At 36.3% G+C, this 19,338-nt stretch overlaps 1 protein-coding gene across 5 annotated transcripts in view; it reads left to right on the top strand.

Annotated features, from left to right (window-relative positions):
- Positions 1-17,639, top strand: part of LOC127950775 (neuronal-specific septin-3-like) — a 79,885-nt gene extending 62,246 nt beyond the window's left edge. For all 5 annotated transcript variants that reach the window (XM_052548041.1, XM_052548077.1, XM_052548067.1 and 2 more), the window contains 9 exons: positions 3,400-3,609; positions 7,575-7,703; positions 7,907-7,988; positions 8,350-8,487; positions 11,445-11,562; positions 13,759-13,854; positions 13,939-14,035; positions 15,238-15,289; positions 16,212-17,639. In XM_052548041.1, the coding sequence (XP_052404001.1) occupies positions 3,400-3,609; positions 7,575-7,703; positions 7,907-7,988; positions 8,350-8,487; positions 11,445-11,562; positions 13,759-13,854; positions 13,939-14,035; positions 15,238-15,289; positions 16,212-16,344 (1,055 nt within the window). In that variant the 3' untranslated portion in view covers positions 16,345-17,639. The remainder of the gene's footprint in view (positions 1-3,399; positions 3,610-7,574; positions 7,704-7,906; positions 7,989-8,349; positions 8,488-11,444; positions 11,563-13,758; positions 13,855-13,938; positions 14,036-15,237; positions 15,290-16,211) is intronic.
- The last annotated feature ends 1,699 nt before the right edge of the window (positions 17,640-19,338 follow it).

The following is a 19,338-nucleotide window of genomic DNA, read 5'->3' as shown; positions in this document are numbered from 1 at the left end:
ATGCAAATGTTTTTAAATGAACTGAGGAAGTGGTCCGTTGGTCAGTAGAGGAGGGACTTATGATTTCCCACGATACAGTCAAAAAAATTAAATTTATTGTATAATTAAATGCCAAGGAATTTGCCAGATGTTTGATAAATCAAAAGTAGGTCAGTAAATGCGATATGGCTATTGTCTGTGAATATTAAGATACATAAATATGATTTAAATATGAATCTTGCCTGTTCTGCATGTGTCTTTGTGAATGAATCGTGCAAACATGTTTTCGTTTTCTACACATTACTGTGTTTTCAGCCACTGCTGCCTCAGTATGAGAACATGAATAAACATAACCCTTAAAACTGCATGAGCATTTTACCGGTTCATTCAAGGAAAAACTATTGTCATTATATACAAACAAAGGGTCTTCACAGCAACCCATCAAAATAAAAGTTTGTTTTAGCCTGAAGAAACTGCATAAATATATTACATAATCTAGTGATAGTGCTACTACTAATAATAATAATAATAATAATTATAAAATTATTAAAACATTATTTTAAAATGTAAATTTTACAGTAAAGTTAAACTTTTAATAAATAGTGAAAGTTTCAGTGATTTCAATTAATTAGACATGCTTTTTGATTAATACATTTTTATTTGTCTTCAAAAATTAAAAAGGGGTAAAAAATAGAATCCTGAAAAAAAAAAACGGAAAAAAAAAATTTCCAAAAAAAATTTGGAAAAAAAATCATAAAACTGAATTCGGGAAAAAATAAAAGGGATTTCATAGGGCCCTAAAGGTGTGTGTCCTCACCGGCTGCGTTATAAACAGTGTGGTAGGGAAATATGACTCTCTATTCATACAGCCTTCTGCTTGCCATCTGTTGTCAGAATACTTGATCAGAGCAGAAAGAGCTAGATCAGCTGTCTGGACACAGGAGGAGTCACTCGAAGCCCAATTGTCACAGGGTAACACTTATGCATAATGTTTATCTATGTTCTACCTTGGTCGGCCGTGAACACTGTAGCTTGTTCGTGTGCTTAACATCATGTCAAGAAGACTCTGTAAAAGTCCATTTGTGTTGTTTACACTTCCGAAAGATAAGGCTGCAAAGAAATAGTGGTTAAAATTCACAGTAGTACAACCCCAATGGTAGCCCCATTACCATTATTTGGACCAGCTGGCTCCACAGACTGTAAGTATGATAAATAATAATAAATATTTAATATTTTCTATTGAGCGTTCAAAATACAGAATTATGGCAATGGGCATTTAGTTGTTTGGAATGCGCTGTACCCGGTAGACCAATCACAACAGACTGGGCCATCTGACCAATCAGAGCAGAGTAGGCTCACGGAAAGGAGGGGTTTAAAGAGACTGAATATTAGACCTGCTTCAAATGAATTGTTTGAGAATCGTTGGAAACTTTTATATTTATTTTATTAATTTTATTTAGACATTTGTAGAAAAAAAACAGTATAACAAAATTTTGTCATTTACCATACCAAACCTAATTTTAATGTTTGTGCATCATTATCATCAAATGACACGAATACTTTCAAATAACTTGAATAGTAGGTTGTCTGTTCTCTGTGTGATAAGAGATGGATGCCCTCCTCTCTCATCACCTCATCACAGTCAAGGGGAGACATGTCTTACTACTCAGTGGTTCAGTCTTGTCATCCTGTCAGTTGTGAACACATATTCTAAAGGTATCAGTTACTTTTCAAAACAAGTTTCTGTGCTGACGGTTGCCCTGCTGTACCTGTAATGTAATGTAACATTGGAGAGTCTCTGGGGAAGAGCGGGTCTTTTGTGAAGCTAGGAATCCAGTGGCTGGGGGTTTGTTGGCTTGACGCCCTGTCAGGGTGGAGAGAAGCCCACAGGCTTTCTGAATAGCTGTAGCCAAGACCTCAGAGCTGCCAGTGGATCACGTTACAGACTTGAAGAATTTTTAACTGCTTTGTCTGCTGAAAAGACCCGCTGATCTATGGGGCTCACTATGGGGCCTCAGGCTTTGAGATGGGGCCCACTGCACTCTGGGGCTCCACTGAATTCTATTGAAGATGGCATCTTCTGCCTTAAAAGAAAGTTGAACAAACATCTTGAGTTGTTTAGCCTGAATTGTCCCTGTTACAACAGTGTTTTGATCACTACATGAGTGTCTCATCACTGAATATGTGTGTTTCTCATAAAAAGGAAGTGGTCCCTCCACTTTTATTATGAAGGTTGGTGGAAGTTTCTGTTTTAGATGTCAGGTATTCTCTAGTTCAGTGCTTCCCAAACCTATCCTGGAGGATCCTCCCCTGCACGTTTCGAATGTCTTCCTAATCAGACGCACCCAATTTAGTTTTGCAGTCTCTACTAATGAGCTGATGAGTGGAATCAGGTGTGTTAGATGAGGGAGACATACAAAAGGTGCAGGGCAGGGGGGGCTCCAGGACAGGTTTGGGAAGCACTGCTCTAGTTGTTGTGAAGTCACATGTAACACAATTTTGTTGTATGGAAAAAAAAAATACATTTTGAATTTAAAGTAAAAAAGTAAAATGCCTATGGCTTAAAATGTATATATTATTAGCAACTGTCATGATGGCTTTTAGAGCTGGGATTGATGTGTGTCTGCAGTATGATTGCATGGAAATCTGATTCTTCTTGTTGCACTTAGGAACTGTGTTAACTGACGCATTTCTGTAATTTAAGGTACTTTAAAAACATTGAAAGAATGCATTCAATATACTCATTGCCATGTCTCATATTTGCTTTCATTTCTTTCGAACAGAAAAGAAAAGAAATGAGATTCCAAGCAATTTCCCACATTTCTCAGTCTGTCAAGGTGACATGATTCATTTATCAGAGCAACCTTGTTAAATATTACTTTCGTAGCTGAATGACAACACATATGCATTTGCACCCTTATTTAAATGTGGTCAAAATCTGTTCCAGATCACCTATAAATGTGGTTTCAGTGATCCGATCATATTCCAGACACAATGTGCCTTGGCTTTTGACATAATGTAATGTATTGTGATCCCAGTCTGATCACAGAGGGGTCATAAGATGGTTGTACACTAAATAATGTCAGTAGATGATTTGGAGCGGTCCCCATTTACATGATTTATGCATTCGAAGAGAGATGAGAACATTTTTGGCCCAATAATATGCCTCAAATAAATGGATATTTCTTTAAATCGAGAAGTAAAAATGTTCGAACTAACTCCAGGGTGGAGTAGAGTCGTCTGTTTATTATGTCTATTTTCCAGCTGTGTAGAAGCACATTCTATACAAGAGTGTCTGTATCAGCTTATAAAATACCCAGTAGTGTAAATGCTGCTGACTGCTGCGGAGTGCATATGAGCTTTAAAACAAAATGTCCCTGATATATGGCTCCTCATTATGTCTTTTCTTCATGTCTGCAGGGTCAGAGGTCATTTCCAGCTACAGCAGCAACAGCAGCAGCAGCAGCAGCAGCAGCATCATGGCAGAGACAGTTATACCAGGGATGCACCCAGCTATGAGCCTGGAGAAGCCCAGCGTTGATTTCAACTATGTGGGCATCGATGCCATCCTGGAGCAGATGAGGAGAAAGGCCATGAAACAGGGCTTTGAGCTCAACATCATGGTAGTGGGTGAGTCAGCATTTCAAGCATTGGTCTATGTGAAATTAATCGGCTGCATTTGTATTAAATGCTTGGACTGTTGTGGAAGGAAACAGCACTATTCATTTGAACTGCCCCACACAGACCTTGTATCCACTTGGCTCAAAGTTCAAACGGCAGTGTATCGCAAGCATACCAGAGCAGATACATTTACTCGCTGATATGTCTTACTCATGCAACCACTAAACAGTAAAGAACACAAATGACTGTGATTTAAACTAGTTTAACAGCGGATGAAACTGTGTGCAACAATGCAGTCAGAAGGCTTTTCAATCTACAAACCACTGTCATTTGCTATGGATTTACTGTAGTAACACTAACCACACCATGGTATTGTGGCAGAAAGTATTATATTATTAATGTATACATGCATTTAATATATTAACGGAGTAATGTAATATAATTTAAATACTTTTTTTTGTGATTAAGCTATAGCGTTTGTGCATTTATACTAAATGTATTTAGGCTACTGTTTTTCATACAAATACCTGGAAACCATATTGGAAAAATGTTACCATGGTTATTGAGGTGCTATACGTATGTTTTTAACTGTGGTTGTCATTAACTAAATGTATGCTAATATGGAAGAGCAATGGTTAATTTTAAAGGGGTCATGAACTGAGAAATCAAAATTCCCTTGATCATATAAGAGGTCATTGTACTATAAAAACATTCTGAAAGTTTCAAAACTTAAAACACATTTGTTAGTCTAAAACAGCTTATATTGAAGCCAATCTTCCAAAACCACAGGTTATGGAATGTGCCACATTATGATGTAACAGTGTGGCTAAGCACCTCCTCTGCAGACTCAACTGCTTCTACATCACTGCTTGTTTAGCCCCGCCCACCGATTTGCGCATGTAGTGTAAATAACTAGGCTATCGTAGGTCTATGCTGAAACCAAACGATAAAGTACACCATTGTTACTTTCAGTAATAGCCTTGCTATAAAAATACCCTGTAATTTAGCCATTTGGCGAAACTGTTTTTTAGTGAAAGTGAAAAAAAAGTGAAAGTGCCATAAATTAGAATTGTAGAGAACAATATAATTACTTCAACCTTAATTAAAACAATCATAGGGTAAAGCTTCAATTTTCCATAAAACTACACACCTACACAAGGCAATTGCATGACACATAGGCTTTCATAAGCAGTACTCAATTAAATGCCACCAGTCAGGCTGTTATTCCATGTGCATATTTATGTTCGTTCTTGCATGTTAGTGTATTTTTTTTAGCCTATGTATACTTGTTCTTGTTTTATCTTTAGGCTCTTGAGGTCTCTGCTATTGTAGCGGATCAGCATTTTTATTTTTAGTCTGTTAGTTTCACTGTATTAATGAGTTTAATTAGACTTACAACTTCAGAGGAAGAATAAAACATGCTGTGATTAAACTGACGTTCATAAACGGACATATTCAGAGATCACATAATCGTTCTAGTGTAGTAAATGTATTTTGGTGTTGGCTTAGTCAGCAATACTTGACAGTCACAGGCCACATACTTTAGGAGACTGAAATATTTTTTAGATGAAGGTTTGATGTGGTGCACTGATTAACAGGAATATGTCTCTGTTGCTGTCATCTTTTCAAGTGCAAATCTTGCCCGCAGCCAATTTCATTGATCTACTCACAGTCACCTGTCAAGAAAAGACTTCATGAAGTTCAGTGTGACGAACAGTAATGCTGTCAACCAGGATGTGCTACAGTATGTTAGGTTTAGAGTTTAGGTTAGGGTTTAATATTTGCTGTTGTTCTGGGTGATTGTTGTGAAGTATTTTAGCACAGTTAAAACTAGTGTCTATGGCTACATTCAGACTGCAGGCAATAGTTGTCCAAATTTTATTTGGCTCATATCTGATCTTTTTAGCATTATAAACAGCACAAACCACATGGAATCTTGTTCTTCTTTTTTTTTTTTTTTTTTTGTTCGGATTTAGTTCACTTGAGTCCAATGTTTTGCAATGCAACATCAGTCTGAACAGTCGTTTTAGAATATGATTTTTTTGCGTCACTCTAGATTGGCGTTATTTTTACTTATTTTTCAGTGGGTATGCGTGCCAACTTTCTTATTGTTCTTGTACATATACAAGTCAGGAACGTGATCAGTTCACAACTTCATACTCTAATTTGATTTTAACCTCATTTAAAAAAAATGTGAACGGGCAAACATCCACTTCAATTTAAATGAATTCTGTTGTTTTGTTTTTGATAACAGAGCAAACATTTAGTTGCTGAAGTCTTACAGTTTGCTTATGAAAATGGGTTAATAACTTGAGACAAGTGGAGTTTGGAATGAGGAAATAAGAGTGTAAATAGGGCAAAGTGTTTAGGGCATCCCCTGGTGGTATATTTCAGTTTGAGAATTAGCATCCCTGAGGATGCAGTTCCTGTATTAAGAGGAAATAATTACAAGCTCTGTTAACGCAGCAAAATGAATTTGTACTTGCGCAAGGCTGCAGCTGGTTTCTTTCTCGCATGTGGCTCTCTGGGTCAGTGCGGCCAAACCTGCTGTTGACTTAACCCAGTCAGACCTGAGAGAGCCAGCCCTCTGCATCAGCATTCCCATTCCCAGCTGCAGCTCGTTTGTCCTGAATCCTGTCTCTCACATTCCCTCACATTTTCCTGACGAAAGTGTCAAAAGTTTAAAAGTACTGCATTTGTAGGTACTAGGCAGCAGTATACAGGGGAAGGAAGGCAGCAAGGCACATCTGAATCCAATGTCAGTGGTAGGATTGGATAACAGGGTGTTTAGAGAGAGAGAATTAGCAGCCCAATTTCGTGCAGAAAGAAACAGGCCCCAATCACTACAATATGATGAGCCCAAGGCTGACGGGTGTGAGCTAGCGAGGTTAAAGAAAACCACAGCTAAACACAAGCTCCCGTTAGCAAGAGCCAAAGAAATGATGGCTTCAGTCAAACCACAGGACAGCTCAAGTGGAATCATCACTCATTATCTGTGAATGAATGAGGGAATATAAACAGTGTTCAGCATCCTTGGAAGTATGTGTTTTTTTTTTCTTTTCTTACATTTGATTTAGTCTTTTTGACTGATCAAATGTATGATGTGCTGCAACTATTTATTTAAAAATAAAAGAAAAATGTCCTCTCTTTCGTGCATTTTACCTTTGCTATAGCTTGTGTACTAACATAGATTCTTAATTAAACATGGCGTTGTATTCCAGTGGTTATTATTGGCTCATTTGTAAGTTTCTTTGGATAAAAGCATCTGCTAAATGAAAAAGAAAAATGGAATATAGACATAATATAGACATCCAACTATACATTTTCAACCGGACTGATATCTAGACTAATTTGACTCATTAATGTTGTGGTTTATAAGCCACCATTATGTACTTTATCTTTGTGTTGATGTGCAAGCATCTTCTTTCATCCCCACAGAAAGATTTTGCCACCACCGCACCTCACTGTGGGGACAGTGTGTTTGTGATGATTGACAGCGTTTGGCTGGCTCCAGATGGGGTGTTTAGTCTGACAGCCAAAAAATGGCTAAATTTTGGTCTCATGAAACCATAGCATCTTCTTCCAGCTGGCTGCAGAGTCTCCCAGATGTCTCCTGGCTCTCTGTAGCCGAGATGCCATGTGACATTCTTGAACAGTGGCTTTCTCTTTGCCACTCTCCCATAAAGCTGTAAAACTGTCTCAGCCACTAAAGAGGAACTCAGAGTTTCATTTAGTCGCAGTTTTTGGGAAAGGTTTACAGCTTACTCAAAGTGATATTCAGTTAGATTTGGCAACTGTTATTATTTTTGATTATTTTAGATAATCAAACTATAATCTGACACACCAAAATCTGCAGACTTGCTCTGACTTTCAGCAATTAGCATGGAATCATCTAAATTGCAAATCATGGCAAAAAATCTGGGCAAAATTACTGTAATGTATTCTGTTTATTTGATTGTTGTACATGTGTACAGGTCAGAGTGGTTTGGGGAAGTCCACGCTGATGAACACGCTCTTCAAGTCTAAGGTGAGCCGAAAGTCTTTCCCGAGCGAGGCTGAGGAAAAGATTCCCAAAACTATCGAGATCAAGTCCATCAGTCATGGTAAAGCTGCACCTGGATCTATTTTTTGTCATTTTTTATTAATGTGCCATTCATGCATGGCCATTCAGCCATAATTATCTTGAGTTCAAAGAGTTTTATCTGGCATAAGAATTCAATAAAATTTTAATTTAATCTAACTTCAGTGGGCACGCTTTGAGTGTGTTAGTTGTATTATTTCATATCGTCATCCGTCTTGTACACAGATATCGAGGAGAAAGGAGTTCGAATGAAGCTGACGGTCATAGACACACCTGGGTTTGGTGACCAGATCAACAATGAGAATTGGTAAAATAGCCTCCAGTTTTATCATGTTCTAAAATGCACTGCGTTCAGTCAGGTCCTCTTCTGTGAAATATAAATGAGAGTCTAAAGCAGTTCTGTTAGCGATGGCTGTATAGTTTTGTTTTGGGCATGCTCTGCACTCGTCTGTGAAGCCATGCTTGGAGAACATCACTCAAACTCCAAAATAAAACCACATGCCAAACATTCCCAACCGTCAAAGTGATGTTGATCAGCGCTTCATATTCTATGAATACCCAACTAGAAAATCCAGAGAGATCAATGTAGTGCCAATCGCTCTCAGTCTAGAGACATTTTGAGGGATAAGTGTCATTACATTTATTTCTCATTCATCTCTTTTCAACAGTTGGCGGCCCATAATGAAGTTCATCAATGACCAGTATGAGCAGTACTTACAGGAAGAGATCAATATTGACAGGAAGAAGAGGATCCCAGACTCACGAGTGCACTGCTGCATATACTTCATACCACCCACAGGACACTGGTTAGTAAACATACATCTGTGAACTTCAGAAGTGACTTGAAACAGATCCTCATTTACCCTAAAATCCATGTGAACATAGGGGCGCTTTGAATACCCAAACTGTGTACTGGGATCACTCTAAAGGCCTTGTGCTGCATATACAGTACCTCATGTCTAGTAACTAATATCAGCTCTGTTAGCATGAAGTGTTGTACATTGCCTGCCTAATGATTGATTATGTACAATTAAAGGGGACAACTAGGTGGAAAGGTTGTTTAGGAATGTTTGGGCCTCCAGAGGGCAGTACTGTTCCTTTTGCAGAATGAAGTGATGTTCAGTGCAGAGTAAATCTAATTTTTGCACATTCAATTTGCACTTGAACACACTGTGACCAGATACAAATACCCGCTAATACTTGTATTTTCATGACCAGGAACTGCCAAGGCATCTTTCGGTTTAATAATTTTAGCTCTAAAACCTGACCTGCTTGTAAAATTGGAGTCACTACACTTATTTTGACAAGACCTTGTATAACACATTACTTCTCGAACTTTGGCTGGAAGGGCAGGCTTTTAACAATGTGACACTTACATAAACATTTAGCAATGCAAAGAGCATTTTTCCAGCTTCATTTCGGTATGTGGTTCTTCAGGATTAAAAAAATAATAATTTATAGATCGAAATAAGCTTTGCCCTCCTAAGCAACTACTGTTTACGTCTGGGATTTGTATTCACGGTTTACCATTAGCACATTTCCTTGTTAATCTAATAATATCTTTTGTGCCAGATTAAGTGGGTGGTCTGTTCTGTTATTTCTCTCTGATGGATAATTATTGTGTATGCCTGTGTTTTTATAGCTGTTGTTGGCCAGCTTGAGTCTCCAGGCATTTTTCTTCATGTACTGCAGGATAGTTTTTAGTGGCCTTTAAAATATAATGTGTAGAGTATATGCACATTTACACATGCTCTGTTATCCTGACAGAGGCACGACCCATATATTAGCAGAGATGCTTTCTGTCTGTCTACCATGTAATAGCGTAGAGTAAATATTAAGAGAAGTATTTAAAAAAATGTATAACAACCTGACGAAGGCCTGCTTGGGCTAATACACATTGGTGTTTTTAAACAGGTAGCCTTGTCTTACAATAAAGGCTTTTTATATTTGGCCTGCTATGTGAGTACCTGGATGTGGATTATCTTTTTTGCAGTGGAATCCAGTGTTAGTTTTTGACATTTTTGAATATTAAGAGAATTCTGGACTAATAAGTGTAAAGCAGACCACCTGAATAGAGTTTATGCCATATTGAGTAATATACTCAGTCTTCATTTGTGTCAGCAGAAATTTTGAATTTTATACTACTGTGTATAACCTGTGCATTAGTTTTATATAAAAGAGAAAAACATTTTTAATATTTTATATATATATATATATATATATATATATATATATATATACACACACACTGCCATTCAAAAGTTATTTTAAAGGTATCTAATGCTAACTAGGGCTGTATTTATTTGATGAAAAATACAAGCATCAGTGATATTGTGCTTTTTTAATTTGAATGTATTTTTGAAAATGAAATGTATTCCTTATTGATGCAAAGATGAATTTTCTGCATCATTGCTCTAGTCTTCAGTGTCACAAGATCCTGATACGCTGATTTGCTGCTCAAGAAATATTTATTGTAATTATGAATCTAAAAAAAAACCCGTTGTTTTACTTAATATTTGTTTGGAATGTTGACATGTTTTAGGATTGTTTTGATGAACTGGAATTAAACAATTTATTTAAAATAGAGATATTTAACATGATAAATGCCATTACTGTGTCAGCCAATTATACAACCTTGGATTCGCTGTCCTGAGTGTGTGGGGCTGTCAGTGACTGACTGTTTCATGCCCATCCAGCACTTGATGTCACTGCTCAGCAGCTGCAATCTGGCTTTGAACAGCTCGGCTAATTAGAGCCAAACAGTCAGCCACAGAGACTACAGAGTGTGTGTCACATCTCAGAAGGTGTTTATTTTGGGTGGTTCTCGCCCTCTGGTGTTTAATGTGTAGTCCTTTTAGAAGTAACTTAGGTTTCGTTAATTAGGAATGTAACGATTAACTGCAAGCCGGTTGAAAATTGATTAAAATATGTGATGATTCCGATCGGTTGAGATGCTAAAGAAATCGTGATTCATTTATGGGTTTATATGAATGCATGTCTGAGGAGAACTTACTGTCTTTAGAAAAGTTTAGATTTTTTTTGATCTTTTCATCCTGCATCTGTATAATGCATATTAAAGTTCATAAGTGCCGCGCTGCTTTGTTTACAGCGGAAACCAAGGACACGTTTTAAGCGTCATCTGCTGGCAGAGAATGAATCTGCGTCTCATTCAGCTCGTCCGCTGTTTCATGCAGATATATTTATGTATAGTTTCACAAAACTGAGGTCAAAACATTATGGTTTTGCTTTGGATTTCGAAATTATACAATTTAATTTAAGTTAAAAACTGCTCATGTTGCTCATGCAGCATCTTTCTTTAGCTCATGCCTCCAATTTTTAATTGAAAGATTACAGACAAAGCCTTATCTTCATATGAACAGATTTATTTTATATGTTACTAATTAATTTGATTTGATCAATGTAGTTTTATTTAAATTTACATTATATTAACATTTTGTCAATTAGCTTTCCTTTTTTTTCCCCCAAAGCGACTTACAAATGAGGACAATAGAAGCAATCAAAACCAACAAAAGAACAATAATATGTAGTTATATTAGTATATTATTATAGTGTTATATTTAAGTTTCACAAAAAAATGCAGCATTTTGTCCAAACAATAATAAAAAGACACATTTAATTTATAATTTGTCATAAAACAAAAAATTGTGAATCAAATAAGCTGAGTGAATCATTGCATCCGTAACTATAGTGATTTTAAGAAGTGGAGTCCAGAACATCTATTTCTCCTTTGTCATTTCCCCAGTCTTAGGCCTTTGGATGTGGAGTTCATGAGACGTCTCAGTAAGGTGGTGAACATTGTTCCTGTCATCGCGAAGGCTGATACTCTGACTCTGGAGGAGAGGGACTTCTTCAAAAAGAAGGTGAGCTAAAGTTTGACTTACAAATGAATGGCTGTTATTGCTTTCTTCACGGAGTTCAGGATTTCTGCAGGGTCTTACATTTTTATTTCATAAACTATGATTTTATTAAATAAACACAAGCGCTGCAGTCCGGTGCTGCTGATTTGTTTACTGCAGTTACCGGGGAAACAATTACAGGTGCATCTCAATAAATTAGAATGTCGTGGAAAAGTTAATTTAAATTGTGAAACTCGTTTAACAAATCAATTAAAAACGCACAGACTGAAGTAGAATATGGTGACATGCCAATCAACACAGCTAATCAACTCAAAACACCTGCAAAGGTTTCCTGAGCCTTCAAAATGGTCTCTCAGTTTGGACCACTAGGCTATATACAATAATGGGGAAGACTGCTGATCTGACAGTTGTCCAGAAGACAATCATTGACACCCTTCACTCGGAGGGTAATCCACAAACCTTCATTGCCAAAGAAGCTGGCTGTTCACAGAGTGCTGTATCCAAGCATACAAAGTTCATGCCAGCTCTAAATACCTGAGCAGTTCAATGTATTTGTTATTAAATTAATTTGTTGTTGATAATAGTTGTTTACATTAATATAATAATTAATACTTTTGACTCATCCATTTTATTCCAAATAGTTTAAAGGCTGAAATGTGAACTTTTTGTTTGTGTGAAAACTTGTATTTTAACTGTATATCATGATTTTAACAGACATTGCCTTGTCCTGTTCATATGGTGTTCATTTTATTTTTGTTGGTCTTAGAAAGGCTTAATTTTAAAAATTTCTTAATTTTGAGTTTAAAAATCCTGCAGAAACCCTGAGAGTTAGTGTGCTGCTATACTTATTTTTTATTTATATGAAATATTGTAGATACTGTAAAATATTCAGAAGAACAGCTTCACTGTGTATTAATATTTGAAAAACACCTCCATATCAAACTGAAGTGGTGTAAAGTATCTTTAAATAACAGATGACTTGACATTTTTGGGACTAGATAAGGCTTGTTCAGGTTTTACAATGTCATGTGGTGTGGCAGCAATACCAACTTAATATGATATTTCATGTTATGATATTTGTTTATTGAATAAAGGAAAATAATTTATATATATTTTATTAATACTTTGTTGAAAATAATGAGCCTGGGATGTATAAACACGTATTCAAGGAGTAAGGAAAATGTTATTAGTACATTGCACATTAATTGTAATTAGTGATTAAACTAACATTTTCTTGAAAATGGCATTAATGTTTTTCAAAATCCTATTTTGTGTGTGCATTTCTAAAAACTTGCTGCATATATTTAAAAAAAGATCATTTCTTTCTATTATTGTGGACATGTATTTTTATGCCGGGCATGTTGTATGAGATCGAATCAGACAAAATGCAATGTGGATCTTTGTGCGGCAAGCCCCGGTGGAATAATGTGAATACCACAAGACCGATGCATTCATGTGTGGAAGAACTAGTACATGCTGTCTTGTTGCTATTCTAGTCTTTTTCTTCCCTAAGAGATTTCCAAGACTGCACATGGTGTCTCTACATCTTCTACAGAAACACTACTGCCCTGTCAAAATACCAATGCAGTTTTATTTATAATGTGATGGTGGATTACTTAAGACAATATGCATGGCAAAAAACAAGGACTGTCTCGGAAGTCTTAAACTTTCTTGTTGCTTTTGATTATTCTGAAACAAAGTTTATGCAGTTTTAGAGCACTGGAATGAGTCTGAGATGTCACATGTTATGATGAAGTGTAGGTAAGCAACATCTGTTCTGGGATTGTTAGTTGCGTTTCACAATGCAGTAAAGAAGTACTCGCCAACCTCAACGGTTTCTTGTGCTTGTGCTGGAAAGCCTCTTACAGGAGGAACACATAATGTTTTGGAGCACAGACACAGATCTTTCTGTTTTGGAAAAAGCTCCTGACAGATTCCAAAAGCATTTGTTCCCTAACCAGGAAGGGATGATAAGCCAAACTTAGTTTAACTTCAAGGAAAAATTAGAGTATCAAAGTATTCTCACCCTGTGATGTCACTTCCAGTATAGCACAGAATGGATGTTTTGAAAAGAAATTAGTTTCTTTTGATTTTCAGTATGTATTATCGAGGAATAGTTTGAATTAAGTGTTTCTAAAGATGGCATGATTTTTTTTGTTTATCCATGTTATATATACAGTACTTTGTCATTTTGTATAGATTAGGGAAGAGCTTCGAGCCAATGGGATTGATGTCTATCCACAGAAAGAGTTTGATGAGGATGCGGAGGACAGAATGATCAATGAGAAAATAAGGGTGAGTTTGCAGTACATTAAGAAAATATCCATAGTTCATTTAAGATTGTGGTGATATTATCTGTTTCTTTCCTCTGTCATTTAGGAGATGATTCCTTTTGCAGTAGTAGGAAGTGACCAGGAGTATCAGGTCAATGGGAGAAGACTATTGGGAAGGAAGACTAAATGGGGAACCATTGAAGGTATTGTGGTCTCTAAACCTCTTTAGAGAAGAGAGAGAGAAAGTGATTAGCAGACTGTGCAGACAGCTACATTCCCAAAGCACATCAAGGGAGCTCATTAACCGCAGACACACTACTATGAGTCAAACATCACAGAGCCTTATCCTCTGTAAATGAGGACCCACTCAGAAGACCATTATGAGTGCGTCATTCTGCCTGTGAGTCAGCGCACTGCTAGACAGTTTAAATGCTTTTATCACCAAGCTCCAATGATGGGGACTTCACCATTTCCCCTATTTATTTAATTACGTATAATACTAGAACTTACTACTTCAGGATTCTTTGATGAATAGAAGATGAAAAACAGAATTTATTTGGAAAATAAATATTTTGTTACTTTAATATTGAATTTCAGATTCTAGCAGATATTATAATTGTAAAATTCTGTATCATATGTGACCCTGGACCACAAAACCAGTCTTAAGTGTCAATTTTTCGATATTAAGATTTATTTATCCCATGAAAGCTGACAAAAAAAAGCTTTCCATTGATGTATGGTTTACAGTAGGAAATTTGCAAAATATCTTCATGGACCATGATTTTTTTTCTTATCCTAATGATTTTTGGCATAAAAGAAAAATCAATCATTTTGATATACCCCAACGATTTAAGACTGGTCTTGTGGTCCAGGGTCACATATTATATTATATTATATTATATTATATTATATTATATTATATAATAGTAACTATCTGGGTGGTTGATGTACTTAGTAAAAAAAACTCTTGAATTTTTGGTGAGATGTTTTGAGTCAAATAATAATCCTGTAATCTTTCTGAAGAGCTTGACTCCTCTTATTAAAGTCTTCTCTGAAAACCTTTAATTTCTTGCACTGGATGTTTATTCCAGGTTTATTCTCATTCTGTTACATGGAGTTTGACATAATCTATAATTCATAAACAGTTCTTCACATCCAGGCAGCTGTGGATTTGTCACACTGAATTTGTCAGGCTCTCAGCGTTATCTTTCTGGAAGGCTTCAGTTGAAATTGAATTTCTAGAGATTGGGGTGATTCGGTCTCCTCTCGGAGTATACCTGCAACAGCTCCACCTAGTGAACAAGTTCTTATTGCTTTATGTGTTGCTCCAAATGGTTGGAGAGAAATCTGTGCTCTCTGCCTTCTGTTTGTAACTCTTGTGTCTGCTGTGTTTTGGTGTCTATAGTTGAGAATATTGCCCACTGTGAGTTTGCCTACCTGCGGGACCTCCTCATAAGGTCAGTGGATTAAGTCTATGTCTGTGGTTGACAAACAGTGTTACATGTATACTCTTGTGGAAAAGAAGTGTGCTTAATTGTGTCAAATTGTGTCAAGTTTCTCAGAACACGAAGTACACTCTAAAAAAAAATTGTAATATGTAAAATTTGTTGTATTACAAGTAGATTTTAACTTGATCTATAAGTAAATGTACTTGATTTATAATTTTAACTTTAGTGTTATTTGACATTTTAAAGTTAATTTATTTTCGATGTACTAAACAGCATCTTCTTTACAAATGTGTAATTACAAATGTATTTATATACGTGGACTACAGGTTTCAATAGAAATGACATTAAAGTATATTTTAGCTTACCATGAGTCATTATCAGGATAATGGACCGTTCACTTTAACCACATTTCAGAGACAATAGAAGTAAATATAAATTTGCATTTAATTGCAATTAACATGGTTTGAAGTGTCAGAAAACATTACATTCTGTTCACACTTAAGTATGTTTTTTTTTTTTTTAAGTATATTAATTCTGTTACTACTCTTATTAAAAGAATGCTAAAGTGTACTTCGTTTTCACAAATGTCCATCTATGTCACTAAATTTTGGATGGTTGATCCAAAAATTTAATTCTGACATCATTTGCTATTTGGTTGTTACCCAGTTTTATCAAGTCAAAATCTTGTTTAAATAATTTGGAGTCATTAGACCAAAAAAAACTGAGGTGCTTTTTTTTATTTTTTATTAATCTTTTCACAGACTAAAGTACGTAAATAAATCTTTGGACCTTTTTAAGGGTCATTAAATTGTGTCAGAATTAATTGTCCTTTTTGGGTGAACTATCATTATTATTATTCATTATCCATCATGCTGGGTTGTTGTTGTTGTTTTTTTGTCGTCCTAATGTGTTATTGGCTCATGTCCTGCAGAACCCACATGCAGAACATTAAAGACATCACCAGCAGCATCCACTACGAGATGTACCGTGTCCGTCGGCTCAACGAGAATAACACCCAGGCCAACGGCCTCGGAGAGCACCATCCGGCCTGCCGTGAAATCTAATGACCCCTCCAGCACTACCCCCCATTCTCCACTCCTCTCCAAACCTCCAATCACTTTATGCTCTGTCCCGCCCCCTTCCATCAGCCATGGACTGAGGTGAAGAGGTCCATCTAGAGAAGCACATAATGACTTTACCTCCCAGAAACTCCAGCACAGTGCCCTTAAACCCTCACGGACACTGGAGGGGCGAAGAGGTCAAAGAAACAACTGTTAAAAAGCTTCTCCATATACTGCATGCGTTTGACTCTCTCTGCTGATGCTTCAGGTCTGTGTCTGTGTGCAGAGGTTGATTGAGGCAGGTTCTGATTGGTCAAGCTGTGGGAAAAGCTCTTCACATGCATCACTCCTCCTTTTGATATCGGGATGATTATTTTACAAAAGATTTCTCTGAATTCTCCTTTTTATGTGATTTGTTGAATGCTCTGTTAATATTTATGCTTGATTTTGAGCAAGACCTATAAGAGACGAGGCTAAGTCATCTTTTGAAACCAGATCTGATGTGGCAGCACCTTAAAATGTCCATTCCGCTTAATAAAACTACTGGTTAACTGAAGTCTCTCACTACAAAAAAATGAATACTAGTTGCGTACAGCATTGTGGAGAACCTGGTGTGCCACTGCTATTTGTTTTATCACATCTGTGCAAATAGTTACAGGAAAATGGACTCATTGGACCCGCACTACCATATTAAAACAGTAATGATTGGGATTACAGCTTTGGGATTTGTGTTGGCAAGGTTTTCCAAACTAAGTAGTATTTATGTTGGTTAGATGGGATCGTTACATGCTTTAAACAAACAAGCGGTCTTATTTATTGCAGAATGTCACCTGAACGCTGAGAATTGCAGTGTTCAATAGGCTTTTAATGAATTGTTTAATTGTTTTTTTTTATCAGGCAGTATTCAGTGCTATTGATCTTAAACCTTCCAGACTGCCTCATTCTCTTCCATGCCTTATATGTGGAAATCTTCACCATCTTTTGTCAGTTTAGGTGTCTCGTTTTGTATTGCCCCAAGAGGAAAGAGCTGACAGGAGAGGAAACTCAAAAGTGCCAAGATGTCTGTGTGCCTTAAAGCTGCCTGCCTTGTCTGATGAGGAGCCACTTTTAAGAACGGTGAAGTTCCTCAGGCTTTGTTCTTGTCTGCAAACCCCTTTATAAATGCTCCTCATTGGGAAAATATCTTTTTGTCCTGTGCTGTATATTCATAGTGATTACATTTTTTGTATTGGTATTCAGAGTAACACAAATTTGATATCCTGTTATTTTAAGGAAATAAAGATTTAAATGGTAAATAATTATTTTGACTCTTTTTTTTATAAATGATTGACTCTTAAATGTGTCTAGATGTTGTTATTGCACGCATTTTGTGGTACTGAGAAACAATTAATGATGACTCCTGTTTTCAACTCCATGACTCATGATTGTTTTGTTTTTTTGTGCAACATTTTCCATCGAGGTGCTTAACTAATTTGTAAATTAGATTAAATTAATTGAACTTTTATTAAAGCCATATCATTTTGATAATCATTTGACATTTGCTCTTCTAGAAGTATGTGAGAATTGCTTATTTTCAATGCATTTCCCTAGTACGTAATTTCATTAACAAGATTATTGTACATTACATTAGATATACCAATTTGTCTTTTAGATCATTTTATTTGAATATGTATCAGTAATGATTATATGGCTCTTTAAATACCATGGTGATGACATTTAAGATATTTCATATATTCTAGAATATTTTATTTAGTTTTTCCATCTGTTTTGGTGTAACATGCTGTAATTTCCTCTATCATTTTACTCCTTAGCATAAAGATGAGCTTATATCGGACTCTTTTGACTTTCATTTTTGGGGGAGCTCACCTGAATGAAGTTTCTTACAGTAGATAACAAATCCACCTGAATAACCTGTTACTATCACAGTTACAAAGTTCTTTATTATCCTGAAATGTAATATGTGCATTTTGAGATGCATGGACAAGCACCCAGGATTTATTAGCATATATCTTGTAATCCCTCGCTATGCATCTCAAAATGGAGATGTATTCTCATCACTCTTAAAATGGTGCCCCATTTTCTCAAGAAACCGATGCTGCCCTGTTTTGCTTGCACCTGTCTCTTAGCTTACAAAACTCTCTTTCCCAGAGATTTCCTATCTCCTGAATCCCAGGGAATGAGACCGTGAGGCATTTGTTATCCACAATGGTGTGTTTGCTCTCCCTCCCTCCTGCTCCTATTATGTCTGTTTCTGTAATTAAATTAATTGTGCCATTTAAATAAGCATAGTTTGTCTCTGGATGCCCTCTTGATGAAGATGAGAGAGCCCTTGGATTGCACTGTTTACAGTAAGGAAGGCACTGAACTCAAAAGGTGGTACATTCATTTCACCGCTGATAACTAGTTGCTTTCTCTGCGGATTTGTACTTTTACCAGGATCTGTCACTTGCTAATTCATCTGTGGCTAATGCAACCCGGTATCACGACAAGACGTGAAATAATCACGTTGGTCCACTTTGGAAAACGTGTAGATGTCACAGTTTAACAACCTCAGACGTGAATCTTACACGTTTGCGTTAACACGTTCCCGTGGAGAAATACCCGGATGTTCACTTATTTTACTCGCCATTGCTGTAAGCTCTGCCATAACGATCTATTTTAGTTTTCATTAAATCGAGAAAAATGGCATTCTGTTGTATTGACGATCACTGAGAAATTTTCTATTTAATTATTTAAAATGTAAAAAACAATATTTTCAATGTGAAAAGCATTCATTTGCCTTGTTCCATGCCGAAAAAAAACGTCTAAATGTCACATTTTTATTGAAGTAATGAGTAAAACGTCTATCTTTATTGCTTCCTCCAGCTCCTGAAAGCTAAACAACATGTTATATCAACGTTAAACCATGTTAACCATAACCTTTTAAATACTTAACCTTTCGTTGCTTAGCAACTACGGGAAACAATTAACTCCAGCACCTGAAGATTATTATTATAT

Source organism: Carassius gibelio, chromosome A3 (genome assembly GCF_023724105.1).
Source record: "Carassius gibelio isolate Cgi1373 ecotype wild population from Czech Republic chromosome A3, carGib1.2-hapl.c, whole genome shotgun sequence".
In the NCBI taxonomy this organism is placed as follows: domain Eukaryota; kingdom Metazoa; phylum Chordata; class Actinopteri; order Cypriniformes; family Cyprinidae; genus Carassius; species Carassius gibelio.
The sequence above is the reverse complement of the archived record's forward strand: the minus strand, read 5'-3'. Positions and strand labels throughout refer to the sequence as shown.